The 23,006-nt window shown below is 35.4% G+C and overlaps 1 protein-coding gene across 1 annotated transcript in view; it reads left to right on the top strand.

Moving 5' to 3' along the window:
- piezo1 (piezo type mechanosensitive ion channel component 1 (Er blood group)) overlaps positions 1–23,006 on the top strand; it is a 108,552-nt gene that overhangs the window by 56,912 nt on the left and 28,634 nt on the right. Inside the window, exons 6-19 of the mRNA XM_016540890.1 lie at positions 9,291–9,489; positions 10,347–10,560; positions 13,689–13,863; positions 14,204–14,308; positions 15,534–15,624; positions 15,723–15,817; positions 15,925–16,185; positions 17,630–17,735; positions 18,672–18,853; positions 18,948–19,096; positions 19,464–19,622; positions 22,029–22,135; positions 22,263–22,426; positions 22,619–22,795. Coding sequence (XP_016396376.1) covers positions 9,291–9,489; positions 10,347–10,560; positions 13,689–13,863; positions 14,204–14,308; positions 15,534–15,624; positions 15,723–15,817; positions 15,925–16,185; positions 17,630–17,735; positions 18,672–18,853; positions 18,948–19,096; positions 19,464–19,622; positions 22,029–22,135; positions 22,263–22,426; positions 22,619–22,795 — 2,184 coding nt within the window. The remainder of the gene's footprint in view (positions 1–9,290; positions 9,490–10,346; positions 10,561–13,688; positions 13,864–14,203; positions 14,309–15,533; positions 15,625–15,722; positions 15,818–15,924; positions 16,186–17,629; positions 17,736–18,671; positions 18,854–18,947; positions 19,097–19,463; positions 19,623–22,028; positions 22,136–22,262; positions 22,427–22,618; positions 22,796–23,006) is intronic.

Raw genomic sequence — 23,006 nt, 5'->3', positions numbered from 1 at the left:
CTTCCTGTCTAAGTGTATGTTATATCATCCAGACATTGCATAAAAATGCCTTGCAAGACTAATGTTGCCAAGCCCAAAATGCCACATAGGTATATCTTAGATATATATGTGGTCACTTATTTTGACTGTGTGTACACAAAAGTTCATGGCCCAAAAAGTTTTATTTTGGATTGAAAATGAATGAAATGAAAATACGATGTAATGCAAGAGTATGTGTGTGTGACCTAGGGACATTTTTGGTCCCCATGAGGAAAACGGTTTATAAATAATACAAATTATTATGATTATTATTATTATTATTATTTTACTCATAACGTTTTCTTTGAGGGTTTTGTTTAGGAGATAGAATATATACTGTAGTTTTATACACAGTATAAAAATCATTATGTCTATGGAATGTCTCTAAAAAAACATGAAAACTAATTCTGTGTGTGTGTGTGTGTGTGAGAGAGAGAGAGAGAGAGAGAGAAACAGTATGGCAAAATCATTAATTAACAAATATGCTGTCAAAACATGTAGCCCTGACCACAAGGTCACATGGCAACTAAAATCAAAAAATTTTTGTTTTGCATGGTATTATGAAGGTGAACATGATAATTTGAGCAACTCTCACAAACATAGCAACAAGAGTTAAAAAGAACAAAATAATAAGATGGAATAGAAACATTACCCAGCATCACTATGACTATTGCTCATATAGTCTTACTGATCTGACCAGAATCTGAGCTATTAATTTTGTAAGCGATCAGACTTGTTGAGTCAAGAGATTGGCAAAGGGATATTTTTATTTTCTTTCTTTCTTTCTTTCTTTCTGGACAATAAAACAAAAAAAATCCCATAGACCCAAGTGATTTCTGAATAACATAATATCATAGAAACTTGTAGATGTGCTCTTTTGACTTAGTAAGCAGCCAGTAAGCAGCACAAAACACCTTAGCAACCACATAGACATATCCACACACAACAAGTAAACGCCTTATACTGAGTAACCAACCTAGTAACCACTCACAACACCCTAACATTGTAGTGACTTTTGCACAGGCAACACCACATACATTTTATTCAGAAAATCTCGTTTGAAAATCTAGTTTGTATTATAGGCTAATCTTATTTGCTAATTGATGTGAATGCAGCTTCCAAAAGACTAGTAGTGTAAATAGTGCTTCAACATATTGTAGGAATGTACAGAAAATATGTTTAGTTGCTGGTTTCAGAAAAAAATAAAACTATTAGCAGATACAGTACTTCTAATTCAAACCAGCATGAAGAAACTCAAAACAGTTTTAGTTGAAAGCTTGAACTTCAATGCTTGAAACATATCTAAGTAGAAAATAGTAACAATAAAACATATTTTAACCATTACATTTTCTCATGTCATAAAATGTTTGTTTCTTTTTAAATATTTTTCATATACTGAAAGTTTTGACTTCTTTTCGATCTCCACCCTGTGATGTTTTATGAGATTTTTGCTCTTGCATTTTTTTTTCCATTTGACTCTTTGCACCATTCCAGCACTGTACAGCAGCCTAGAGTCTGACAACTTCCTGCTGCTGTTGCCAGGGCAACAACATCAACAAACACTGGCTGGCCGGCTGGCTCGCTATGTGTCAGCATAGAAAAATAGGATCTTTATAAGATCAATTAGCAATAGAGGCCCAAAGTGCTAAACCAGGCATGCGTGTCTGCTTTACTGGAATCTAACAATAGAAACCATTTCAACATTATATATAATGCTTATATAAAAATTATTTCCAGATACCTCCAAAGCTGACCTCTATCTGACACTTTCCTACCCTCAAATGCAAAAGAATTAGTAAAATGCAGCAGTTGGACTGTTAAAGCTTGATTATGCCAGCTTTGTCAATGCTAACTTTGAACGATAACTTGCCAAGCTACAATCTATAATGTAATATAGTTAAACTATAGTCAAGCTGCCTTTCTAAAAAAGTGGTGTACAGTTTACAAACCAAAGTAGCAAAAAATTAATAGCAATTTTTTTTCCTTGTTTGTTTGAAGTCCTTGACTTTGTTTTATTTTGTATGTTTTGCTTACTATTACTATTACTAGTCTGATTTCCAAAAGACTTCTTCAACAGTGTAAAAACTGCTTCATGCCGAAATTTCTGCACTGTAGCATTATAACCAACTAGCAACCACCTGCCTTGTAAACTATAGGAACAACATAATTACAAAACATTCCAAAGCATTGGCCTGCAGTGAGGGACTGAGTGAATGGGCTTTGTTGTGGCCATGGTACTTGGAGTCTGATGCCAATCGATCAGATGAAATGCATTTATACATGTCTCTGCACTCACTGTTTTACTGAAGTAAAAAAGGAAAGCTACAACAAAGACCATTACAGTAAATTACAGTAAATGCAATATAGTTGTTTTTATGTAACTTTTAATGCAAACACTGACAAACAATTGTCAGTGAAAGCACAACGTTGAGTAAAATGTAAGTATTAATTTGCTTTTATTCACACATATTACGGTTCAATTTAAACTATGTAACATCGTGATTGGTAGGTGGTAAATTGGCAGTTATGAAAGTTAAAGAAAGATCTTAAATACACTCTAAACATTCAGGTACACCATACGTGCATGGAGTGGAAAGCTTTGAAAAGAAAAGGGGAAAATAAACAGAAGGAAAAAACTACTAAGAATACAACAGGCATTTTCATAACGTCAAACACCACACAACTTCCGGCATGTTTCCATCAGGAAACAGTGTTTTGTTTACTATTCACACATATTACGGTTCAATTTAAACTATGTAACATCGTGATTGGTAGGTGGTAAATTGGCAGTTATGAAAGTTAAAGAAAGATCTTAAATACACTCTAAACATTCAGGTACACCATACGTGCATGGAGTGGAAAGCTCTGAAAAGAAAATGGGAAAATAAACAGAAGGAAAAAACTACTAAGAATACATGGCATGTTTCCATCAGGAAACAGTGTTTTGTTTACAGCTTCCCAGGCTGTTACAATGAGCACACCAGAGGACAAGCTAGTCAATAACAAAGTATACAAGATTCATGGCATTGAACATTTTCTGATATTTTAAAAAGATATCCAAGGTACAAAACTGCTTAATTTAGTTGGTCTACTGGTTTTGTTGTTCTTTCGGCATGGTTTTTAGTTTTTAGTTGTAATTATTGCTGTCAATCGATTAAAAGAAATTCTTCTGTTCAGTCTGTTGTTCAGGTGCTGGTCTGGTGTTGCACATTTCTTTCTGAGAGTGTATAGCCAGTTCACTAATTAAGGTTTAGATTGGCCTGAAGATTCGTTACATGGATCCATCCAGAGGGCAGCTGATGCCTTATTGCGGCTCTATGTTTAGTGTTGGAGAGGGTGTTAATAGAGTCACACGAGGCTGTGGAATGAGGGAGGACCTGGACAATGCTGAACACTGATAATGCGCTGAGCTGAAAAGCCTTGAAAAGACTAGAAGAATCCAACCTTCCTGTGCCCTTGAAGGAGTCTAACACAGGTTTTATATTCAGGGTCAAAAGATCGGCAGAAGGAGCAAATGGTCTACGAAGGAAAACAAAGTTAGTCCTGCACAGTGAGACTTTTGACATTTGTCATAACGTCTGGTCCTCAGTGTTTATGGTCGGTCTTGTGGCCAGACTTGTAATCTCACCCACGGAAAGTCTGACCAATATGGCAAGCTCAAATCTGATTGGCTGACTTCATGCAACTTTCTCAAAACTCTTGCCACTTCATTATCCATTAGAACAGTCTGGTTGAGGCTCTGGAAATGCACTGTAAAAATCAAGAGTTATTGAATTCTAAAATGAATGTATGTATGTTGGACTATCCCCATTAAAATCTGCTTCAAGAGTTATAAAGTCTCCTTCACACCAAGAGCATTAACTGTATAATGCTGAAGGGATAATTAAATTTTGTAAGCCAATCCTGAAGTTAACATCACCCTAGTTTATAGGATTTTTCCATTGACTTATATTATTGCAGAAAATAAGCTCTGTGACCGACAATAGTTGGTTGATTCTTGCAAGTTTTGTTAAAGATAATCTTAAAGGGGTCATATGATGCGATTTAAATTTTTCCTTTCTCTTTGGAGTGTTACAAGCTCTTGGTGCATAAAGAAGATCTGTAAAGTTGCAAAGACTAAAGTCTCAAATCCAAAGAGATATTCTTTATAAAAGTTAAGAGTCAGCCACGCCTACCTAAAACGGCTCGTTCTAACACGCCCCAACATACCTACGTCACGATGTGGGAAGATTTGCATAACACGGCCCAAATGTTCACGCAAAGAAAGAAGGCGTAACTTTTATTCTCGCTGTAGTATTGTTGTTGCCGCCGCCATGTCGTGAAGGCGCTGTGTGATTCGTTGTGAAAGCGAAACTACTTTGTTTGGCCTTCCAAAAGAGGACGATATCTGCTTCGTCATGCCTGGAGCTGATCCGTGCTGGTTGCTGAGGAAATACAACAACTTTGCGCTGTGGATCGCCGGATCGGCTTTCACCGTGGACGAAGCGGAGTCCAGCCCGGGGTCATCACATGTGGTTGCCGCAAGCCCTCCGGACGCTCCTTCGTCGAATCCGCCGGCTGCGCCGTTCTCAAGCCCACCGGCCTCTGCTCACTCTAGCCGCCGGCCTGCGCCGCTCACTCAAGGCCGCTGTGTGTGACGCTGTGTTTCGTTGTGAAAGCGAAACTACTTTGTTTGGCCTTCCAAAAATGGACACGACTAGAAATCAGTGGTTAAGTTGTATTTACAACACTGTTCCAGAACACTTCAACCCAAATATTCAGATGTGTGCAGCACATTTTATGGAGGACCGTTTCCTGATCCTGGTAGAGTAGACTACAATGCCGGCTGTTCTGACTCAAAGACTGTAAGTACGTTTTTTATATTAACACATTTCATTACACCAAATACACAAAATAATGTTCTTTTTAGCAACATCATATGACACAACTTTTCAAATAAAATTGTCACAAGTGGTATAGTTCGACTGCGTTTCAGAAATGTTCTCCGTCAACACTACACAAACGAAAAGGCATGTCCCATGACCATTCATAATGAGCATGATGTTATTGTTTACATGGTCGTCAAGGATACACAAGAGTGAATGTGGGCAGCCATGCCATCGTTTTCAAAAGTCTCAGTTTTGGTCCGTTTACACTGAAACACAACCCTGGAGTTTTCAGTCTAAAACAAAAGTTTTCAAAAGTCTCCATTTTCGAGGGTCGAGTGTAGTGTAAATGACAGGCGTAACTGTAGCAAAAGTTATGCATTTTAAAATGAAAATGCACTAGTGTAAGCATAGCATTAAATTCTGCAAGTAGAATGTTTGAGTTCAAATAGTTTGCAAGAGTGGAATTTTAAACACGAGGATGTAAAAGCAAACTAGTGAGCTGATGAGTCTTCCTTTTCACTATGATGATATTTAATGTCTCGGACAACCTCTATAGTCCCAGTTAGCAAACACCTTTTTCAAGACACAAGATTTTAAAAATCACAATCAATGTACTACTGATGCATTTTATGCCAGAGACTAAAATGTTAAAACATCCAGACCTTTGACATCCTAACCCTAAACCTGTTTCTGGGTTTCATGACTCATTACTACAGTACTCCGTAATGATGTCTATATTAGCATCCACGCCAATGGACAATAATGTTATGCTTATTATACGCTAATTATTCTATAGAGTTCTTTAAAGTTGGTGGTTTCTGATTGGCTGCCAATGTTGTTATTAAAAAAGAATCGTTCCTTTGTGTTATCATTATAGTTGTGGTGTTGACTCCACTATTCTCTTAGAATTAGAATGTTTAATAAAAGTTTATAGCTATAGTTCCTCGGAGTGAACAGACCTTAAAGCTCTACTTTGTGTCTTTTTGATGCTCTCACAGTGATAGTGAGCCTTGTGTCTTCTGATGCAGTTGCACCATATTGTATCCCTTCAGTTCAGTAATGGATTGAATACACACTCGTTTTACACATAAGTAGCTTTCTTTGCTTTGTTGTAAGATTCAGAGTTTATTTCAGAAGTTTATTCTAGCAGAGGTGTATGTGCCAGCAAAGAATCCAAAGTTTTCAATGATGCAATGAGAAACTGATATTGTACCAGAACACCAGTTTGAAAGCTGTTTTTTTTAAGCTTAAAGGTATGCAAACAAAGGGATCAAGGTTTGACTGGTTAATGTGGTTCAGTTAATTTGGGCATATATAAACCCTTTGATTGCGCTTAGAGTGGCATAATCGGTCTGAGATTGCCTGAGTGAGGTGGCCTCATCTGATTAAAATCAAACACTGGAGTATCCTAATTCATAATGGGAAATGTCTTTTAATTGCCCTTCTCCAAAACAGGTGCATTAAAGATGCTGTACATATTCACACACATAGTTGGAGATATACAGTCAAACCAAAAGTTATTCAGACACCTTCAACATTTCTCACATTATCACTGTTTATTCGCTATAGTTTAGAAAATGGTAATAAAATATGACAAGAACAAGATTTAAACTGTGTCAGAACAAATTCATCTTGATAATGTCAGATAACTTTGATAGAAAGGTATGTAATGAATTCGGTTGAATAGCTGTCAGCTGTTCAATTTAAGTACACAATTAGATAATACCAATTTAGGTCAACCAATTACCAAGCAATGCTTAATTTTGTTCAGTATGTGGTGTAAAAAGGTCACATTAGCAATTAAAGAAAAACACTTAAGCAAAACATGGTCAGGTCAAAGTGTCTGAATAATTTTTGTTCCCAAATTTTTATCAATTTTACTAATAGTCCACTGTATGAATAATTTTGGGGTATAATATGTCACAGTTTACTTTATTTTGCTATCCTCACGTACATAAATGAACTATAGTGTCCTGCACCCACTAGTAAAAAAATATAAAAAAATTATATCTGGTGTCTGAATAATTTTTGGTTTGACTGAAAAAAAAAAATATATATATATATATATAGCATGAAGACTCATATGTGACCCTGGAAGTATCTCGGCCAAATATTGTCCTATCCTAACAAAGCATACATCAATGGAAAGCTTATTCGTTCAGAAAAATTGACCCTTATGACTGGTTTTGTGGTCCAGGGTCATATATATGTTTTTGAAAGTGTGTGTAATGACAGAAAAAGCCACATTAAGCCCACGGAGCTAACTTGTAAATCCATCTTGATGATTGACGCAATGAACAGAATCCCAGAACCTAAACAAGTGTGCTTTGACCAATGAGAGGACAGTTTTACTTACATGTGACTTGCATACTATTTTGTTAAGCTTTGGAACGTCGTCTTGTGAAAGCGAACCAGAACGAAAATGCAACATTGTACCAAATGACATTTTAAACAATTAACATTTTCACACTTGTACTGTAGATCATCTGCTTTGTTCCAAAACAGGGATTTAAAGGGATAGTTCACCAAAAAATGACATTTTTGCCATCATTTACTCACCCTCAAGTTGTTACAATATATGAATTTCTTCCTTTTGTTGAAGGAAAAAAAAGATATTTTGAAGACTGTTGGTAACCAAACAGTTGCCGATTGACAGTAGCCATTGACTTCTATAGCATGCGGGGCAAAATGCACTTAATGGCTAGCAGAAACTGTTTGGTTACCAACATTCCTCAAAAAATCTTCTTTTGTGTTCAGTTCTGAAAATACCCTTTGTCTCTTCAGGTAGGGCTGTGCAAAAAATCGAATGCGATTTTCATGCGCATCTATTTTGAACTCGATTTTGTGTAGCTTGTCAGTGAACTACGGCTCTGTGTAGTAAATATATATAAAAATATAAATAAAAAAATAGACCTCTTTGAGTACACCAGGTCACTGGTTTAAAGTGTTTCAGCTTTTGCCCAAAAACACTTCATGATGCAAACATGCCTGTCTGGCTCCGCAGGCCTGGACAGATATGATTGCTATGACCCTGAGGAGCCAAGAGTAACACACTCTCACATGTGCATACAAGTAAACACCTGCAAAAGCTTTGATGTTTTGTTCACATTTATCACTTTCTAAACACATACCTCAGTTTCTGTCTCTTACTGTATCTATTTCTCAGTTTCTCTCAGACAGTACGTTTGTTTTTACAGTGCTTTCAAACATTCTCAGTCTTGGTTTTAAAGTTTGGGACACAAGCTCACCAATATCACATGTCTTTTCAGTAGAACTTTGGTCATTTCATTACAGTTTTTACAATATTTTTGATCAAATTAATGCAGCTTTGGTGAGCATAAGACTTTCAAAAACATAAAAAAATCATAATTATTCCAAGCCTATAGTGACCTATAGTGTATATACGAAGGCAGTTCACTCATATTACTCAGAATGGGAGAAAGCATAACACGTAATATGACGGATGAAGTCCTGCCTTCTAAATAAAAGAGCCAGTAACCAGTTGGTGGTGGACCAAGCTGAAATACACTACCGGTCAAAAGTCTGGGATCAGTAAGACTCGTAATGTTTTTTAAAGAAGTCTCTTATTCTCATCAAGGCTGCATTTATTTGATCAAAAATACAGAATAGGGCTGTGCAAAAAATCGAATGCGATTTTCATGCGCATCTCGTCAGTAAAGACGCTCCTGTGATTAGTAGTAAATCTCCAGCTCGTGCGTTCAGATGGAGCGGCATTTACTACACAGAGCCGTAGTTCACTGACAAGCTACACAAAATCGCGTTCAAAATCGCAGGCGATTCATTGCCGATTTTGAACTCGATTTTGTGTAGCTTGTCAGTGAACTACGGCTCTGTGTAGTAAATATATATAAAAATATAAATAAAAAAATAGACCTCTTTGAGTACACCAGGTCACTGGTTTAAAGTGTTTCAGCTTTTGCCCAAAAACACTTCATGATGCAAACATGCCTGTCTGGCTCCGCAGGCCTGGACAGATATGATTGCTATGACCCTGAGGAGCCAAGAGTAACACACTCTCACATGTGCATACAAGTAAACACCTGCAAAAGCTTTGATGTTTTGTTCACATTTATCACTTTCTAAACACATACCTCAGTTTCTGTCTCTTACTGTATCTATTTCTCAGTTTCTCTCAGACAGTACGTTTGTTTTTACAGTGCTTTCAAACATTCTCAGTCTTGGTTTTAAAGTTTGGGACACAAGCTCACCAATATCACATGTCTTTTCAGTAGAACTTTGGTCATTTTCAAAGATTAATGAACACAGTTAGAAATAGAAATACATGTATATTATTTTGGATTAAAAACGTAATTCTTATGTGGCCTATTTTTTCACCCCAGCATCAATTAAGTCTTTCTCATGTCTCTGTTCTCTTCTTTTTAGGAGGATGAAACGGAAGATGATGATGATGATGTAGAAGGAGAAGATGAGGGAATGTTGTCATGTAGTGAGTCAGAAGATGAGGAGAGTCCTTACTCAAGCAGCAGGGCGGCACAGTTAGCTGCCCGCCTGCGTGCCACGGCACAGCACTTCCTCAGGCACATGGGCCGCATCCTGGCTGTCACACTACTAGCACTAGCTGGTAAGAGAATCAACGGACTTAACATAAAGTTGGACATTGCAAGCAATAAATGATGAGAGATTAAATGGAAGAGTCAAAGTCAACGGTATAAATTGTGTCCATATGTCAACAATAGTTGTGTGAACAAGAACCTGTATTAGTCTTAAACCTGATATACAGGTTTTCTATAAAATCTATTCTAAATAGTATATTTGATTTAGGAATGATATGCATCTTAACATACAATAAGATATGGATAATCTTGTATTGTAAGGCAGTAAATTTAGCTAGATGTACAGTAAGCTTACATGCACAAAAAAAAAAAAAAACGGCTTGTGGCAAAAGGGTTCCAAAGTGTCAAGATGCAATTTGATGATGTGTCAAAATGTCCAATACTTTTTTCAAAGGGATGTACTTTTCCATCACCAACACATGTTTCATTGGGTAGTAGAAGTAATGATTTGGAATTTGCTCAACTGTTGCTTCGCCATTACACAAGTTGACCTAAAAGAGAAAACTACCCATAGCCGCTTACTCATTACTCCATGCCATTTCATAGTCTGAGCAGTGTGTTTAGACAAAGCATTTCAACGAAAAGTGCACTTCAAAAAGAATTGTAAAATGTTAAACACTTCATGCACTTAACTATTGTGGCTTTCCTTATAGCATGTCATTTGGGACACAAGTTATGTTTAGAAAACTCTGCTAATGCATCTCTTGTGGCAAAAGAACTAGTTACTGAATTATGTCCTGATGCATTTCAGAGCACCTTGTTAGGTGAAGCTTTCGAAGCTAGAAGCACTTGTGTAGAGAATATTTCGGGTCTAATTTTAAAGTGTATGTGAATTGGATTTGAATTCATGTCTTTCTCTTTCCAGGAATCACTTTACCCTCTGCGTTCTCTGCCTTCTACTTCCTTCTCTTTATTGGAGTGTGCACATGGTGGGCTTGCCACTTTCCCATCAGCCATCTGGGATTTAATGCATTGTGCGTGATGGTGGCTTTCTTCACAGGGGGACACCTGGTGTGTCTTTACCTGTATCAGAGCTCATTTGCACAAGACATGTTCTCCCCAGTGGGCCTGTGGGCCAGGTATTGTTGTCCATTACTCTCAATTCCCTTCACATTCACTGTACTGTATGTTCAGTACGTCTGTAACATTGTGGCATCATTTTCACTGTCCTGTTATTGGAAAATTGTTCTGATTTGTTGAAGTAGTATGTGTACCTAGTTCAACATCCTTATTTGTCCTGGAACAACATTCCTGTAAACCAATAAGGCTGGTTACCTTGATTTTTCGAAGTAGGACAACATTGGCACCATTTCCTGGATCAACATCTTTTGTTGGTTCTAGGGCAACATCGCTATCAAACAGTATGGTTTGAGTTAGGATTAAGCATAAGGCTGGGTTTGGAACCATCAAGTTAATGGTTAGGGCTGAGGTTAGGACATTGTTTTCTTGACAGTAATCTTGTTCCAGGACCAACCAAAGAATGTTGATCCAGGAACATGTTCTACTTAGAAAATCACAGAGACCATTATTGGTAGTACTGTGGCGGTATTAAGGTACAGTGATGGCATTCACTTTTTTTATACCTTGGTACTTTGACTTTGTACCATGATACTCTAAAATGGCCACATTCATATAACATTGGAATTACATTGCTCTCCAGTGTGCTTCAAACAATATGGAAAGATGAGAGAAGATTCCCCGTTAAGAATATTTACTTAAAAAAATTGTAACATCTTTAGATATAAGTTTAGCATGTACAGAATGATGATGCATCAGCCAATGTGCTATTGACAGAAAATAAATAAACACATCTTTCTAATTTAGTTATCGTAACACAAAAGGCAAAATGTATCTTTTGCAAAAAGCCCCTCTGGGTAAACTTTTACATAACATATAAAGGATTATTATATATAATTCTTATATTTATATAATTTTTTAAGTGTCATCAATGTAAAATACTAAATGAGTTAAATCAATATATTAAAATTGTGTTTTGACAATTTTGTTGAACATCCAATGACATACAAAGTATAATACCAGTAAAAGAGATGACCATGAAACTGACCATATTTTAATTGAACACGTCATAATATAATTACAGTATAAATTAAAATTGAATGATTTGTATCAATCTTATTTCTTATTATGATGTTGAAATCAGTTGACAACCATAATACACTACAATTCAAAAGTTTGGATTAATATATATATATATTTTTAAAATGTATACTTTTAGGCCCCGTCGGATAGGGAAAGCTCTGGCTTCGTGTGGACGTAGCCTTAGTCAGCAAGGAAAAAATGTTAAACAAGCAGCATTTATTCAAAATAGAAATCTTTTGTAAAAATATAAGTAAATATAGTAAATATAAAATTTCTTTCAAAGAAAAAAAAATGTACTGACCCAAAACCTTCAATTTTAACTTCTAGTTTAAACTTATTTCAGGATTATTTGATGAATAAAAAGTTTAAAATAACTGCGTTTATTCAAAATAAAAAATTTCTTTAAAAAATAAAAAAAATTGGAATTATTGAATAATAACCCCATGAATTATATTAAGTATTACATTTAAAAAAAATAATAATAATAACATCATGCCACCAAGGTACATATGTCAAGTGTTATTTTAGTATCATTGACTTAATATTATAGTTATAATAATTTATCAGTTTTTTTAAATGTTTTATTTCAGTTAATGTTTATATTTATTTCTCAGTGATCTTAAAGTTATCTTAAAGTTACTGTTCATATACAAATATCATTACTTGCATTCCAAATAGGATTTCAAGTTTCTTACCCCATCTTACTCTACTATGGTTTGTCCATATTTTTAAATGAGCAGTCTAGCCTGTTGAGGTTCTGTGTTCATGTATGTTCATTACATGAGGCTTGTGTTAAGGCAGGGTGTGATGTAAATGCGAGAGTTATTGCTGGACTAAAATAGAGCCTCAGGCTGGCGAGGTGAAGGTGGTGTATCCTGCCAGCCTTGCATAACCCACTGAAAAGCGACACTGAGACTTAAGCTTTAGATATCTGGAGAGTGACACCCACACTTACTGGCTGTAAAACCTGGCTTGGTGAGGTTGCCAGCTCTGTGCATTTTTCCTGACACACAAATCACTGCAGATAACTGTCACAGCTGTCACAGTGAGATAAAGCAAAATTCTGCTATACATCATTGTCCTAAACATGTCACATACAAAATGTCTCATGCACACTACTGTCAGATTAAGATTATTAGTGTGTGCAAAGGCAAGCATCACTATTACTATTGTACTGTACATAAATTTGAACAAACCTAAGCCCGTGTGCTGCACGGTTATTATCAATTATTATTGGTGCTCAATTGTTAATGATTCTAATTATAATCAATGTTGAAAACAGGTTTTGCTTCTTATTTTTTGAAATATAAATTTTATTTAACATTATAAATGTATGTAACTTTTGATCAATTTAATGCATTTTTGGTGAGTAATGTTTTTAATCATTTTTTTAAATAATTTGGTAGATTTTTTTTTTTTTAATCTTACCCCAAACTTGTGAATTGTAGTGTATCATGGTTTTCAACTCATTTCAACAGTTAATTTAAATGATCATATTTCACAATATTACAGTTTTTACAATATTTTTGATCAAATTAATGCAGCTTTGGTGAGCATAAGTGTAACTTTCAAAAACATAAGACTGGAGTAATGATGCTGAAAATTCAGCTTTGCATCATAGGAATAAATTATATTTTAATGTATCTTAAAATAGAAAAACGTTATTTTACATCATAATAATATTTCACAATATTAAATTTTTTCCTGTATTTTTGATCAAATAAATGCAGCCTTGATGAGCATAAGAAACTCCTGTAAAAAAACATTAAAAATCTTTCTGATCCCAAACTTTTGACCAGTAGTGTATATGCTTTTTTTAACACTATAAGAGACTAAATTTATGCAAAGTTCATTTTGGATTTTGTTGCTAATTTAAAATGTTATTTAAATGTGAGTTTGACAAGGAGTATTTGAGATTCCGATATGTCCCCATTCAAGTAGATAAGAGTTGGTTTTGCATGCCTGAAATATTTGCTAGTAGGCATTGTAAATATGGCCACCGAGTAAACTAACTTTCCTTGAAAGGGATTTGGGCCATATGTAGTGACCAGAATATCACAGAAAGTCAAAGGTTGCATGTTTTTCACTCACTTCTTTTTTGCTTCAGACTGTTTGGCCTGAAGGCGATAATAAAGCCTGGAAACTGCTCTTCTTTTGACATCAACATCAACACGCAACATGACTGGCCGGTGTACGTCAATCCTGGCATTCTTTTCCTCTTGTACATCTCTGTGACTATTGTGCTGAAAATCAACAGTTACAGTCTTGGCCACACAGACAAGGTGCTTTCACACACTCATTTGTTCAATTATAGGGATAATTCGCCCCAAAATTACAATTTGTTCACATTGTTTTCCAACCAGTTGATGTCAAGCTTAAACAAAGGACATTCTGTCCTTCATCTGTTCACTGAATTTAATAACTTTTTTTTTGGCTGAACTGTCCTTTTAAAAGCTCCTTGAACAAGATGTCACGTACAGTAATCTCAGTTATCCACACATTACATTTGTACCCTTGTAAGCCACTGAATAACATTTGACTCATTGTTTGTGTACAGTAATGGAGTTTGGGTTAGTTGGTGATTCATATATTAACTGATGTAATGTCTTTCTGTTTGTGGAGACCGATGAGGGTGGAGCAGTTAAAGCAGTTCAGGGTGAGGCTGGAGAGGAAGTGGAGCTCAGGCTTTGGGAGGCAAGTAGACATAGTAATGAAGATGACACTAAGGTAAGACTTGAATCACTGTGGTTCTTCACAAACTCTGCCTATTATTCCTCCTACCTATTCTACCTACAACACAAAACACACAACTTGTACTGACCAACTTTTACTAAAACTACCTGACAACAAAAAAATATCCTGGACGAGCCCCCAATTTGTATTTAAAAACAAGTATATTTACTCAGATTTTTATTCTCAGTCAAATTGGAGTATGTTAATCAACAGTGCTGAGTACAAAAATATAACAATAATAAAATCCTAAAATAGCATGTACAGCCATGTCTGTGGCAACTTTTAGTGTTCAGAATGCATGTAAATCTCAAATAAAAAATGTTAGCAGATATCTGTACAGGAATGCTTACAATGGAATACACTGAAATGCTTTCCAGTGCTGTTTCATAGATGTAACATAAGCTTGCAGATTGGTTCAGTTGTGTCAAACTAATTCCACAGCTTTTATGTAATGTGTGAAATAGGGCTGCAATGACAAAAAGTCAATAATAAAAAAAAAAACAGTATTAATATGTATTATGTATTTTATTTATATTTTATTTATTTAGTATTTTATTTATATTTTATATATTTTAGTATTTTTATTATACAAAACATGTTCTAACATCAATCTACATGTCATTAAAATGGAGCACATTTGGAATACAGGTCTATAGATGTACAGATCTATTCTCTTCTATCTATAGATGTATATTTTTATATGAACAGTAGCTATAATAAAATGATTGAGAAATAAGGAGTAGTCACATACATTGCTTCATTACAGAAAAAGTAATCTATTGATTTCAGAGTGTGACTATGTTAAAATGAAAATGAAAATTCTGTCATCATTTCTTACTTCTGTGGAACATAATAGAAGATATTTTGAACAATGTTGGCAACCAAACAGTTTTGGTTCCATACAATGTATTGTTTATCCATACAGTGGAAAACAATGGGAACCAAAACCGTTTGGTTACCAGCATTATTCAAAATATCTTCTATTATGTTTCACAGAGGAAAAAAAGTCATTAAAGTTTATAATGCCTTGGCTGGACTATCCCTTTAAGAGAACGGAATGTGTGTTCCAGCTGAATATTCTCACCTAACCACCTTGTACCTGATAACACGATGTGGAATGAATATTTCATTAATTAAAGGAATAAAAATCAGATTAAGTACTTATGAAAAAAGTGTCGGATGCGTGAAACCATTGTGTTTTTTGGTTTGTTTTGTTTAGCAAACACTTCTCACCACGGGAGAGTCACCTCTGTCTGAATCACAGATGTCTAAAGAACCTGTGACCAATGGTTCAAGCCAACATGACATAGGTAGGGCAATGTACATTGTGCATTTACACTTAGAGAAGATGCCAGTTCACCTTTAATCTGTATGTATATTTCTGAGCTTGTGATGTTTGTTTGTGCAGGGCCCAGTGGAGAGGCCACAGCCGATAATCCTCTTCGTCTGGTGGGACGAATGATCTTGCAACAAAGTTACATTTGTGCCCTCATAGCCATGATGGTAAAACAAATATTCTCTTCTATCTATAGATGTAAAGCTTTGTGCTGATTCATTGTCCGAACAATAATTTACGCCTGAATAATGTGTTTTTGTTCTTGCCCCTGCAGGTGTGGAGTATAACATACCATAGTTGGCTGACGTTTGTGCTGCTGCTGTGGTCATGCGTGATCTGGATGCTGCGGGCACGTCAACGCTTTGCCACTCTTTGCTCTCCCTTCATTCTGTTGTATGGTTTCACTCTTTGCTGTCTGCAGTATGTGTGGGCCATGGACCTAGAAACGGAACTGCCCCAGCACATTGGCACCATGAGCCTGCGCCAGCTAGGATTGGACCGAGCACAGTACCCCTGTTTGCGTTTAGGAGCCATGGTGAGGACAGTGAAGCTCTGGCAAATGTATTTTTTTTTTTGTATGACTGCCATTATCGTGTAATACTAGTTGGATAATAATCAAGGTTCTATTTAAAAAGAAAACATTCTGGGTTAAATAGAAGTTTGCTCAAATAAGCACTTACAGTGCAATGTTGATTACCAGAAAAATTAATTTTGTCTTGGCCTTCCTTTTCTTTGAATAAAAAGAAAAAGGAGGAACTTACAGTGGAAGTAAAGGGGGCTTGTACGTGAACAATAAGGTTCTCACTGGTTCAATAGTATAGCCACAAGACATAAACAATGCAAGTTGTATACAATCATGTCCACAGCAACATTATATCTAAAACTCTAAAATGACTGTAAAATTACAGAGAAATGGATGACATAGACCAGACTCAAACTCACATCTACCACATTAATTCTCTGGCATATGTGCCAGCCATAAAGCCATGACATTTATTTTAAGCATATACTATTTTCTTCAGATTCATTCAAAGTTAAGGAAACAAAATCACTAATTACTGTTTATTTAATCATAATTTTTAAAGAAGGGTTACAGTGAGACACTTACAGTGGAAGTGAATGGGCCCAATATGTAAAATTATATACAATTCTCACTGGTTCAGTAGGATAGCCACAAGACATAAACAAATGTGTTCAACATAATTAGTTAAAAAAATTGCTTAGTCTTTTCTGTGTAAAGTTGTATACAATTTTACAGTAACTTTGTATACAACAAAAAAAAAACTAAAAATCAAATTAAATGCAACCTTTAACAGATTAATTGTTGTGATATTATAAAATCATAAGCTTCACATTTCTGCATTTCAATTTTAAATCCTCCATAAACCGGCCCCATTCCTTTCCATTGTAAGTGCCTCACACTTTTTCTTTTTTGTCTTTTTCATTTAAGAAAACAAGGGAGAAGTAGTTTTTTTGGGGTATAATCAACATTACGCCACAAATGCTGTCAAGTTTGACTTTTGAACCAAAAATGTTCCTTTAATGCAGTGTTTCCCAACACTGTTCCTGGAGGCACACCAACAGTACATATTTTCAAAAGCTTCTTACTCAAACACACCTGATTCAGCTCATCAGCTTGTGGAGACTTCAAGTCCTGAAATGGATGTGTTAGAAAAGGTAGAATATGTATTGTTGGTGTGCCTACATGAGTTGGGACGCACTGCTTTTAGTTTAGAATGCACAACGTTTCTGTATAAAATTACAATTCTAAATGGCGTTATGTGTTGGGATATAGATGGCTGCAATAAACCTTGAAGTTAGTCAGAAATGTAGATGGGAAAACTTGTTCTCACTTGCTACATCTTTGCACAATCCAACCACACGTAAACCACATGATCAGTCATAATTCTCATGATGTTTCATAATACACTGTGAGCAAAGTGTAAATATTGCTTCACTCTTTTTCTCTTTATTCTCAGCTGCTGTTCACGTTGACATTTTGGCTTTTGCTGAGACAGTCTGTAAAGGACATGTTCAGCAGGAAGAAGAGAATAACTGCACCATTGCAGGAGGTCACCACTGGAGGTGAGCAAGAACATCAGGAGAGACCATTTTGTTTGGTTTTGTGCCATTTTTTTGATAGATCAAATTTAGAGAGAACAGGAAGTGATGTTGGGCCCGGGGACCAGAGTCAAACTCACATCTACTTCATGAAAACCCTGCCATTTATCTGGAACAAGAGTGCTAACCACAAAGCCAGGACGTATAAGAAAAAAAAAAGATTTCTGATTCATTCAGGACGTTCGGGAAATTAAAGCATTAATCACTGTCTATTAATAATCATTATTAAAACATTCGTAATTCCCCTTCTTCCTGTTTCTTGGTTTTCTTGGCAAACACACACACTGCCACCAACAGCCAATTTAGTTTTAATTTTCTTTTTGTTTTCATTTTGAAAAGCCTGTGGACTTTTGCTGTTTACCTGATGATAAGTGTTTGCTAAACTTTCTGTAATTTATTAGTCGATATGTAATACAGCATGTGGTAGTGTATATGAAAAAAAAACCTTTTTAGTCTTTCTACTTAAAAATTTTGTTTAATTCATGGTGAAAATTTTAAATCCTACAACATTTTTTTTTTTTTTAAATTTATTTATTTTTTCAGTGAATTAAAATTCATTTCAAAGGCATTTGCTTAATGGACTAGTTTACACAAAAATGAAAATTCTGTCCTCATTTATTCATGCTTATATCAATCCAAACCTGTATGAAAATCAAAATGTATAGAAATCAAAAAGAGACAATTTGTAGATAGTTAAAAAAAAAAGAGAGACTGAGACAGTTGAGCAGTTATGACAAAAAAGCACCACTTAAGTACTATAAAATCAGGGTTTTATATACAAAGTCATAAAAGTGGTTTTGAGTGGATAAACTCTTCTTACTTTGTCTTATTTTATTTTTGGGTTTCTCATTTCACCAGATAGTGTAGTTTAAGAGTGTTTTTTCTCTCTTTCTCTTTCAGAGAGCACAGGTCGAAATGAGTCGATTTTGAAGGTGTTTGGTGGGCTGGTGATGAGTCTGTACGCTAAGTACTGGATCTACGTGTGTGGAGGCATGTTCATCATGGTCAGCTTTGCAGGAAAGCTTGTAGCCTACAAGATCGTCTACATGCTGCTATTTCTGCTCTGCCTGTGCCTGTATCAGGTACACTTTTACCAGCCCACATACAGTATGAGATATAATGTTCTTCTCTAAATTGAGTCATAAAACTGAGCAAAAAGAACCTCTCTGTCCTTAGGTGTACTATTCTCTCTGGAGGAGGTTGCTGAAGGCCTTCTGGTGGATGGTGGTGGCCTACACCATGGTGGTGCTCATTGCTATTTACACCTTTCAGTTTGAGGACTTTCCAGGCTATTGGGGAAACTTCACTGGATTCACAGAACAACAGTATGTCCCCTGGTTTAGTGTTTACTATTTGTAAGTGTTTCAGAGGATATATGAAAAGAAGGACCTTGATGTCATTCCAAACCCATGTTCATTTATGTATTTGTGGAACACAAAAGGAGAAGTTTATTTAAATGTTCCTGCTGCTCTTTTCAACACAATTAAAGTAAATGAGTGTGGGACCTTTAAGCTTCAGAAGAGCTGGAAAAAAAGACTGTAATCACACATACAAATTCTGCATAGTGTCTTGTTTTGTGTTCTGTGGAAAGTCTTATGGGTTTGGAATGTTATATGGGCGAGTAAGTGATGTTGGAATTTTCATTTTTAGGTACATTACTTGTGATAATTGCATATGGTTCTCCATCTTTAGGTTGACTGACATGGGACTGGAGACGTTTAAACTATCTGAGCTCTTCACCAGTATTGTGATCCCAGGCTTCTTCCTGTTGGCCTGTATTCTACAGCTTCACTACTTCCATAAGCCCTTTATGAAGATCACAGATCTGGAGAATGTCACGCCCATCCACAGGCATGAGCACTACCTCTGAACAAATGCATTAATATATTCTAGACTAATTTTAATTTACCAAAATAAAATGCATTTTAGAATAATTTAAAAGGCATTAATTATTTTTAAAGTTAGCATATGTAGTTTTTAATACTATAAATTCTGAATACTATTTAGAATTATTTGTTCAGATTTTCATCATAACTGTTTCATTATCTTTTGGGACATGTCTAAAAACTAAAAAACAAAAAAACAGTAGGGCTGCCCTCGACTAAAGATTTTTCTGGTCGACTAGTAGTCGTTCATTTTAAGCATTAGTCGACTATTAGTCGCACATTTATTAATAAACCATATAAATCATAATAATGAGACTTTAATTGCCTATATAGGCTAATAAGTGCTCAAGCTTGCCACAGCGCACCGGCAGATATAATAATTATGAATGTGTCAGGGAAAAACAGCAAGTAGACTACATTAACGTTTAAATAATTTATTGATAAACTAGTGCTTTTCTTTGTTTTCGACTTAAGAGATGAAGTCAGCAACACTGACTCGTCATCTCCACAGTAGTGATGCGCCTTTATGCATGTTTCATACGGATTACATAATCTGAGAATATTTGTTTTCTATTTGAATTATTTCATTTAGAAGTAGACATTTCACTCACTATAGATATATTTTTCATGTCTGAGTTTCGAAGTGATGTGCTCAGGTTCACAGAGACCGAGACGGCAGAAAGCGCATCCTGTTTGCTTTCATTATTTTACAAAAGCACAACGTTTCATTGTTATTGTGAGTGCACACAAATAAACGTAGAGTCTTCGATAGATTCGAAAGATGTATTACTTTTATCTGTATGACCAAAAATGATGGAGTATTTTAAGAGTAAGTGACCGCACCGGCGCCTCCATCTGTCCTGCAGTGAGTGCGCTACTGTTCAGTACTCCATACAGACACTTCAATAGTGCACATTTCTCTAGGATAACATTAGATTGAGCGGCCATGCAAATTTGCTACTTACTGTGACTAATACAATTTTGGTCGACCAAGCCTCTTCTTGTCGACTAATGGTTAGTCGACTATTAGGGGGCAGCCCTAAAAAACAGAAACAGAACATTCAGAGCTAATGCAAACTGATCAAAGCTGCAGTACTGTAATGGAGCACACATTTTCAGTTTTATAAGTCAGATGTTTAAATAAATCTACTTTTGTCCAGTGCTTTTTTCATATAGACACGCACATTTATTGGAGCGTTGTCCTCGATTTCTGACCGTGTTAATTACACATATTATTAATATTCACTTGCCTTAAACAGAAACTGAATGTGTTAAAATTTAGATTAATCATAATTAAATATTTTAAGTGACTGACATCCCTAGATTACACTTTATTTTAAGGTGTCCTTGTTACATTGTAATTAAACATTTAAGCACTGAGTAATATTAATTAACTCCATTATTACCTGATTTTAAAAAAAAGAAGAAAAAAAAGAAATCCACTATTATCTGCAAATGTACCTGTTATTCAACTGCAACAACATCAACAAAACATATCACAACTTAAGTTTTATTGCTTTATTTGGGATTGTATTTTTTATTTTTAATACAACAAATGCATATAAATTCATTTATTTTATTATTATTAATATTATTAAAAATGCATTATTATTATTTTATATTTTATTTCCAAATTGCAAATTCCTTTCTATTTAGTCATTTTAGCTAACCCTAACTATTAAATTAATATATTTTAGGTTTGTGTAATTGATGTGTAAATCTTAAAAATAGGCTGAAATCTTTTTGAGTGTACTATACATTTTTTATTTTAGATGCATCCTTTAAATAAGTCAAATGTGTAATTGCATGTTATAATGTAAAATTTGGTATATTGTTAGTGTTGCATTATTTTTTGTTGCATTATTGTTAGTGATGCATTATTTCCCCTTGTATTCTTTCTATTCCACATGCAAAAATAAAATAGCAGAACAAGGCCTTAGAAACATTTCAGAAATTAATATCTAAACATTTTGAAGTCAATTTTAATTTTGAGGTTTAAACCATTAAACAGTGTTTAGGTTGGGTTAGTTGCATTTAACTATCCATAATAGACTGAAAGTGCTATAGTGTACATGTAATGTGTAACAAGAACACTGTGTAGCCCAGCCCTATTATTTAAAATATTAATAATGCTGACTATAATTTTTAAATGTATAATTTTGATGTAAAAATGTGTGTCTTTTGCAGTTAAAAAAAAAAAAATCTGATGCAGATTCCCAGGGTATTTTTTTTATTTCTCCATTTAACCAGTTGCATTCTGTGAGAAATATTTGAGAATATTTGAGACATTGAAGAGATACGACTTGTGATTTTTATTTTTTTTATTTTTTTATTATTATATCTGACAGTGCTGTTGTTGATCTCCCCACAGGAAGAGAGGTATAGAGAATCCAGATTTGGTTCGGTCCACAGAGGAAGTAAGATTTGAGGAGGAAGATCTCATTACAGAGCAGGGTGATGATCCATCAGAGGTTGACGGTGAGAGTAATAAATGCTGCTTCTGTGCTGGTGTAACTCAATAAAAGGAATTTTAAACTTAATATTGGCCAATACTCATATGGTTGCCAACATACGCCCCTAATTTTAGTGTGCATTCTATTTTCAGAGGTGATACCCAGCAAGTGGGGACTGGTGATGGACAGAGTAATGGTTCTGTCTAGGAAGTTCTCTGACACCTTAACCCATGTCCAGAGTTTCATTTGGAGAGTATTAGAACTGCACATCGTCAAAATTGTGGCTTATTTTGTCGTCTGGGTGGCGCTATTGGAGGTCTGCACACTCTTATATTTAGGCCATTTCATTGTGTCGGTTTCATAACCTGCAGTTATTTATGTAGTTTCTCAGCACACCAGTGAAACAGCCATCTGCTTCCGCCTATCTTGTTATGAGGTGATAATATGTCAGTGTTTCACACTTCACTTGCCTTGTATTTACTTTCTTGTTTTCCCCCTTCATTCATAGCCATCTGCAATGAACTTGGTCCTGGTGGTGCTGTGGAGTTTTGCCATGCCTTACGGCCGTTTCAGAGCAATGGCTTCCTGTCTCTCCACCATCTGGGTTTGTGTCATCATCGTCTGCAAGATGCTGTACCAGCTCAGTGTCGTCAACACTGCAGAGTACTCCAACAACTGCACCGTGGTAAGACAGGACACCTAAACACACATGCTTACAAACACACTTTATGCATTGCTAGCTGTAAAGTGTTTTCTAAGGTAAGCATCACTATTACTATGGCTTCTGTCATTTGAACAAATCCTGAACTATTTAACATCACATTTTTGCATCTGCTACAGTATAATAAAGATATAATTATAAAAAATTTTAATTAAAGGAATTAGCAACTATTTTG

This window comes from Sinocyclocheilus rhinocerous, unplaced genomic scaffold (assembly GCF_001515625.1).
Source record: "Sinocyclocheilus rhinocerous isolate Xijiao unplaced genomic scaffold, SAMN03320098_v1.1 scaffold36, whole genome shotgun sequence".
NCBI lineage: Eukaryota > Metazoa > Chordata > Actinopteri > Cypriniformes > Cyprinidae > Sinocyclocheilus > Sinocyclocheilus rhinocerous.
The sequence above is the reverse complement of the archived record's forward strand: the minus strand, read 5'-3'. Positions and strand labels throughout refer to the sequence as shown.